This window comes from Vicia villosa, linkage group LG6 (genome assembly GCF_029867415.1).
Source record: "Vicia villosa cultivar HV-30 ecotype Madison, WI linkage group LG6, Vvil1.0, whole genome shotgun sequence".
Classification (NCBI taxonomy): Eukaryota; Viridiplantae; Streptophyta; class Magnoliopsida; order Fabales; family Fabaceae; genus Vicia; species Vicia villosa.
In genome coordinates, this window is record NC_081185.1 from 153,100,888 (window position 1) to 153,108,330 (window position 7,443).

Consider the following 7,443-nt stretch of genomic DNA (forward strand, 5'->3'; position numbering starts at 1 on the left):
CATTTGAGGAAACAAAATGACAATAAAAAGAAAGTACACAGACACATACATGTTTCTCACAAACTGTTTCACTCTTTCACTCGAGTTCTATAGAGATAACGTATGAAATTTTGATACCATGATTACAATGTATAAGTTTGATACTTATGCTACTCTAAAATAACCGTTAACAATGATTATCTTTCAAAGATTTCGAAAAATATCATCCAGTTCAAATTTGGATTTCGGTTGTGTCACCACATGTCTTATAAGATGTAACTGCTGACTAACCACATTCCATGTTGACAACTGCTTCGAACTCCGAAAAATTGATTTTGCTAGCATATGGTTTTATCACTTTGTCGATGTACCTCTCGATCGCCTCCTAGACTTTTAGAAAACTACTAACTATTTGTCAACTAATAACCTTGTTGAAATTACCGTTTTGTCGAAGCTGGATATTCTTGTTGAATGTCTTTTTCAAGATTACGAACATGTTTCAGAGTGATTTTAATCTTGTGGATTAATTCTTGAGATTCCTCCAAACCATGGCCATCAGGTTAATTGAAGCTTCTCGGTCGATGTGGCTAACTATGTCGAAGCTTGCTAATGAAGGTCTTGACACTTAACGTTTTCTCAACATAACATTATTTATTAACATCCCTTAGTTTGAATTTTTAGGATAATGTTTGGTAACTCAGACAGACACGACCGGACAAGCACTCACACTTTATCACTTTCATAACTCGAATGCTTTCAAGGTCCGTTGTTGGATACATCGATAATATAATCACTTTAATGAGATTTTGAGTCTCATACTAGATGATGCTTGAGATGTCTCCAAGTTTGGTCATCATCATCAGAGAGATGGAAAACCATCACCATCGACTTCAGTAGTCATTAGTGTTTTCGTCATCAAAACTTTAGGAAAGTTCTTATCAAGATCAACTTCATACATGCAAGCACATGAATATGCAATTTATCTAAGTAAGCATACATTCATAGAATGGAATAAAGCACTCCCTGAATCTGTTACATATTCTTTTGCCTAATTCCACGAGGAGAACCAACCAATAAGAGAGACTACCTACTTTAATATTAGCATTCCTCAAGACTATAGGATTATTTAATGCAGATGGAGTTTCTGATATATATATATATATATATATATATATATATATATATATATATATATATATATATATATATATATATATATATATATATATATATATATAGTCCAGCCAACTATACTTGCTCGCATCAACCAGCTTCACAAGCTCAATATAACTTAGAAGTAGCATGTTAGCCAAACCTTTATCGGGTGGCCTGAGCCAATTGACACTATTAAGCCAGGTCCCACACGTTAGATGATCCTTAATCTCATCATCACTTGGATCTGACCATAAATAGTATAGTAGGTCTTGATGAAATTTCGAGCCTTTTGCATGTTCAAGTAAGGAAGGGTAAATGCTCTATAGTTGGGGATAAAGCGCGCGCATAATTGATTACCCAGTATCCTCCAACATCGTCATTAGAAAGGAGTATGTCGAAGGAAGACCCGTCAAGAGAAGTTTCTCTATCAAGAGAGTCACTAGAAAATCTCTCATACTTAGGACTATTAGACAAAATTATAATCATTGGAACATAATGGCTACCACTTGAATGCTAGGAATATGAGGTGGAAGATGTGTCTATTCTAACTAAATGAGAATAATCATTATTTCCAAAATTGCTAGATAAACTTATAGGATAATCATTTATACGAGCCATGACAAAAATAAGAATTAGGTACGAAGAAATAAACTCAAGGAAAAAAGGGTGCCTACTGAGAATGGAATCTGGGGAAGAAGGTGGAAAGTAAATGCAAAATTGGAAAGCTTCGTTCTGAAGAAGACAAATGCTCAAGAGAAGGAAAGAAATTGTAGTTACAAAAGGGAAATTTACTCCTAAAAATACCGACAAATTCCCCTAAGAACCGAGAAACCTTTATATAGAGGAGAATGAGTAGTGACACAGATCAAAAGGAAAATAAAATTAGTGGCCAAATTTCACAGTGGGAATGCAAGTGAAATCATGTGCACTCGAATACCCTAACCTGTGAACCTAAAGCCATGTGCCTGAAAAACCAACGAAATGTTTCAATGATGGAAAAGACATTTAATGCACTTGTTCTCCATTACTTTTGTAACTTCTCGATGACCATCCCACTTCTCTTTATGGTCGGGGTGATAACGAGATACCGACCACAAATTTGAAACACTTACCAGTTGGCGGTTGGTAAAACACCCTACAAGCTTTGGGAGAACTGTTTTGGGCCGATCAAAAGCCCGATGCGGGTGAAATACAACCATCTATCCTAACCATTCAAAACCCAATCAAAATTGTCCAATGTATATAATGAAGACACGTGAAACTCAAGATACATTTTTTATCTCCATTTTTTTACTTCATTTATCTTGGATTTTGTAACTAACTTGGACGTTAAAGTGCTAACTAGCAGGTTCATCTTGTGTCACCCTATCAGAGATCAACATTATCGATTAAAAAATCCAATATCATCAATCAACATCAAATATTTCGCACGAATTAAAAACAAAGATAAAACATACTATGTTATACTTAACAAGAACAACACTCAACTAAAAACAACACTCAACTGTAATTTTCTACAAATACAAGGAAATTCATTTTTTTCTTCTTTTAATTAGTGACAAAAAATATCTTTCTCAAATATTAGATGTATCAATAAATTTCAACTTAAAATTTTGTATAGATCTAATTTAAATCTTAAATTACTCTAAATTCATTTTGTTTATAATTTGATTGAAGAGAGTAATAGATATCGGCTAGTGAGGGCGAAACATTTCGGTGCGATTCCATCATTTGACCAACCAACCATTTTCTCACACGTGGAATATTTTCGCTAAAAACCGCGCCTAATGTATAATTACATAATTAATAATCTTATTACGCGCCATTCAGTTGAATCTTTCAACCTTCCATTAATTAATTCTGAAAATAATAAAGAAAAAACACAAACATACTCCAGTATTATTAATCAATTAATCTAATGACAATGAAAATAAAAAAAATTGAAAAAAAGACATAAAGTTAGAATCGTCCAAATTGGAAACAAACAGCCACTTCAAGTTGTGCCATCTTGTCCATCTATCCATATTTTCCCATTTCAACAACTTTTTTTTCTTTATTTATCTTTTCTTTCTCATAAAATTCTGCTTCATTTATTAACCCATAACAATAATTGCAACAAAAAAGAAGAAGAAGCCATAACAATATCAACAATGATGATGACAACAATGGAAGGAATAATGGACAAAGCTGTAATAGATGATGTGATTAGAAGATTGTTAGAAGGAAAAGGTGGAAAACAAGTTCAGCTTTCTGAATCTGAGATTCGTCAACTTTGCATCAACGCTAGACAGATTTTTCTATCTCAACCTATTCTTCTTGATCTTCGTGCTCCTATCCGCATTTGCGGTTAGTTCTTTCATCATTTCTGAATCAATTGATAAAATAATTGTGTTCTATATAAGGAGAATTTCAGATTTCAGATATGTGTTTTTTTCTGTATCAATCAATTCAATTTCATGAATTTTTATTGTTTTTTTTTTTCATGAAATCATGGAGAAGATGAAGAATAATTTGTTGTTTTTATTTTATTTTATATATTCTGAGGAGATTTTGATTAGAAGCTATTATAAATAAAATTAATCGGTGACTCTGAGAATTTGTTGTTGCTTTTTATAGTTATATAAGGTTTTAAATAACAGTCGCGCGGTCGGTAATGACTTTCACGATTTCGGTTAAAATAGGTGTTGTTGCGGTGATTGTGATGTGTGAATTAATCACAGTTCGTTCTTTATCTTAAAACGGTGAATAACGGTATCAGTATCGGCACTTTCCGATACCATTTTGTTGCGGCCATTTTCATTGGACTGTTTTTAAAACCTGTGTATGCAATTCTTCAATTCATCTGTCATGAATTATAATTTGATGCATTTGCAATATTTTTGCAGAAAAATTTGATGGAATTTGTGTTATTTTTCTCTGTCTGCAAAATTTGATGCAATTTGTGTTATTTTTCTCTATCTACAACCGTTTGCTGAAAAATTTGATGCAATTTGTGTTGTTTTTCCCTGTCTGTAATGTTTTGCAGAAAAATTTGATGCAATTTGTGTTATTTTTCTGTCTGCAATGTTTTGCAGAAAAGTTTGATGCAATTTGTGTTATTTTTCTGTCTGCAATGTTTTTACAGAAAAATAACAATCTTATACATTTTTTAGGGTTATTTATCGAAACCCTATGATGTACTTTGCATTTTGAAGTTTATCAATGCCATTGTTGCGCCTATTTTTTCCTTGTTTCTGATGCTGTTATTCTCTGGCAGGTGATATACATGGCCAGTACCAAGATTTATTGCGACTTTTTGAATACGGCGGCTTCCCTCCGTCGGCGAACTACTTGTTTCTTGGTGATTATGTTGACAGAGGGAAACAAAGTTTGGAGACAATATGCTTGCTTTTGGCTTACAAAATAAGGTATCCGGACAAAATTTTTCTCTTAAGAGGAAACCACGAAGATGCAAAGATAAACCGGATATATGGTTTTTACGACGAATGTAAAAGGAGGTTCAATGTTAGGCTATGGAAGATATTTACCGACTGTTTTAACTGTTTGCCGGTAGCTGCACTCATTGACGACAAAATACTTTGTATGCACGGAGGATTGTCTCCCGAGTTACAAAGTTTAGATCAGATAAGAGAGGTTGTGAGGCCTACGGAAATTCCTGATAATGGTCTCTTGTGTGATCTGCTTTGGTCTGATCCTGATTCTAGTATTGAAGGTTGGCAAGATAGTGACCGAGGCGTTTCGTGTACTTTTGGACCTGATGTTGTCGCAGATTTTTTGGATAAAAATGATCTTGATCTTATATGCAGGGGTCATCAGGTAATAAAACCTCTTCATTTGAGAAAGATGAATGAATTGGTACATCTTTTTCTTTTGCTGTTATAGCGGTTTTTGTCAGCCTAATTGGTTATCAATTCACAAAGGGGGAACAAAATTTTCTGACATGCATATTGTGTCAAAACCAGACTCGGTCGAAATAAACATGCATTCGTACCTCTAACTCGTTTGATTCAATCTTATATTTTCGTTTTTATGTTACTTCTGCCATCTTCTGATTAAGGTCTCGTTGTACTTTGTTAAAAAATTTCTTATAGGTTGTCGAGGATGGATATGAGTTTTTCGCTAAACGGAGATTAGTCACGATATTCTCTGCCCCAAATTATGGTGGGGAATTTGACAATGCCGGTGCATTATTATCAGTTGACGAATCTCTTGTATGTTCCTTTGAGATACTGAAACCCGCTGATAAGGAAGTAGGGACAAGTTCAGCAAAAATGAATTTTAAGAAGGTAAATTTCATCAATCAACTGTTGTAATTTCCAGCGTCTCAATGTTTGTTTCTGTGTATTAATATATTGTTTTAACATTTTTTGCAGCCCCCAACATTGGGATAGATATAGTAATTCGACAACGATTTTCTCGGTTCAAATAGGAATCCAGCTAACTCAGAGTTGAAATCGTGGAGTAGGAGTTTGACATGGGAGAGGCAAACATTTTTTTCAAGTTGCAGATTGATAATCGTATAATGGTTGAGACCATATTGTAAGTTGAAATACCCATGCATCCTTTTGTGCAGAAGCAGTAATTTGTTATTGCTTTTATGCACTAGTTCATTGCCTGAGTTTGGCAAATTAGTATGTAATTTATGAGTGCAAAGAAATTTCATGTTATCAAATTAGTAAGTTTTCAATGCCATTTATGTGAATGACTTATAGGAATTGTGTTAGAGACCTGTTAGATTTTTTTGCGTTGATATGGCATTGATATTTGATACCATAATCAACCATGAGACTCCTTTACATAAATTAACTAGCTAGATTATCACAACTTTGCAAGAGCTTATCCAAATTCATGATATTGTTCATAAAAGAACTCTTTAATGCAATCAACATTTAAATTGAGCAAGACTGTCTTTGTCTTTGAGGGTGTGCAACATAAGTTATAACACAAGGCCTCAAATTTTCATCGTTAAACTTTGGTTAAATGAGATTTCATAATAAATTTGTCTTTGTCTTAAATGAAATTTTCATCGTTAAACTCTGTTTCGACGAAGCTTGTTGTCTGAGTCGTACCTTCGACGACGTATCAATTTTATTCCCTTATAATTTTTGGTGAATATTATACCCCTCCACATGTCTTGTTATTCTTGATCTATTATTTCTTTTACTGGGTCACTTCAATGTGTCAAGATGTGATGATACTCTTCAAAACCTGTCAACTTTATTTCCTTCCATGTGTCGTTCATGGTTTAAATGGTGATGTCATATAAATATGCGTGGTTTAGAAACCATACCTGCCATTACGACTTTGATAACTCAACCTTTGCTAACATGACACCAACTTACTAGCGGATGTGCATCCTAGAGGGCCTTTAATTTTTACCAATATTGACGATACAAACCATATGCATTTGGAGAAGAAGAGATAGAGTTATGGGAAAATATGATTTGTATTATCTACATTGCACCAATGAAGTGCAGCCATATATACAGGGAATCACTAAGGGGCAATAAGGGAATAGCACCTATTTATGTGTAACTGACTTAACTAACACTAAGCTAAGTATAATTAAGGGCATTATATTGATACCGCCCCACAAGTTGGAGTATGTATCGTACATAATCCTAACTTGGACAGGAAAGAAGTGAAAAGAGGACCGTGTAACGGCTTTGTGAAAGCGTCCGCTAGCTGAGATGCAGAGGAAACTGGCAGCAGAATGACAAGTTTAGACTGGAGCTTTTCCCGTATGACATGGCAATCGAGTTCTATGTGCTTACTTCTCTCGTGGAAAGTCGGGTTGTGCGCCAAATAAACGGCTGATTTGCTGTCACAGTAAAGGGATGCAGGAGCAGGGAAATGGACCTGAAAATCTGCAAAGAGATAAGATAGCCATTGTACTTCACATGTCAAAGAGGCTAGTGCACGATATTCAGCCTCGGTAGAAGAACGGGAGACTGTATTCTGTTTCTTTGAGCGCCAAGAGATCAGAGAATTTCCCAACAACACACAAAAACCTGTGACTGATTTTCTGGTTTCGGGACATCTTGCCCAGTCAGAGTCGGCAAAGCCATGTAGTTTCAGTGCACTGGAGCTAGAGAGAAAAATGCCTCGAGCAGGAGAACCTTTGAGGTAGCGCAAGATACGTGTGGCAGCCTGAAAGTGAGGGACCAGAGGGTTTGCCACAAATTGGCTGTGATGTTGGACAGCAAAAGAAACATCTGGACGTGTGTTGGTGAGGTAAAGAAGTCTGCCAACTAACTTGCGATATGAGGAGGGGTCTGCAAGTGGTTCACCATCAGTGGAAGAAAGCTT

General features: G+C 35.1%; 1 protein-coding gene across 1 annotated transcript; it reads left to right on the forward strand.

The window, feature by feature from the left end:
- Nucleotides 1–3,119: 3,119 nt before the first annotated feature.
- Nucleotides 3,120–5,857, forward strand: LOC131610572 (serine/threonine-protein phosphatase PP1). Its single transcript, XM_058882546.1, has 4 exons — nucleotides 3,120–3,480; nucleotides 4,391–4,950; nucleotides 5,226–5,420; nucleotides 5,508–5,857. Exons 1-4 carry the CDS (start codon nucleotides 3,285–3,287, stop codon nucleotides 5,523–5,525), a joined length of 969 nt encoding a protein of 322 aa, XP_058738529.1. The 5' UTR covers nucleotides 3,120–3,284; the 3' UTR covers nucleotides 5,526–5,857.
- The last annotated feature ends 1,586 nt before the right edge of the window (nucleotides 5,858–7,443 follow it).

What these genes read in the sequence shown, in the direction of transcription:
- LOC131610572 (XM_058882546.1), top strand. Translation starts at nt 3,285, where the DNA reads ATGATGATGACAACAATGGAAGGAATAATGGACAAAGCTGTAATAGAT. An exon ending in TGCTCCTATCCGCATTTGCG is followed by an intron (nt 3,481 to 4,390) that starts GTTAGTTCTTTC and finishes ATTCTCTGGCAG; the next exon opens with GTGATATACATGGCCAGTAC. An exon ending in TTATATGCAGGGGTCATCAG is followed by an intron (nt 4,951 to 5,225) that starts GTAATAAAACCT and finishes AATTTCTTATAG; the next exon opens with GTTGTCGAGGATGGATATGA.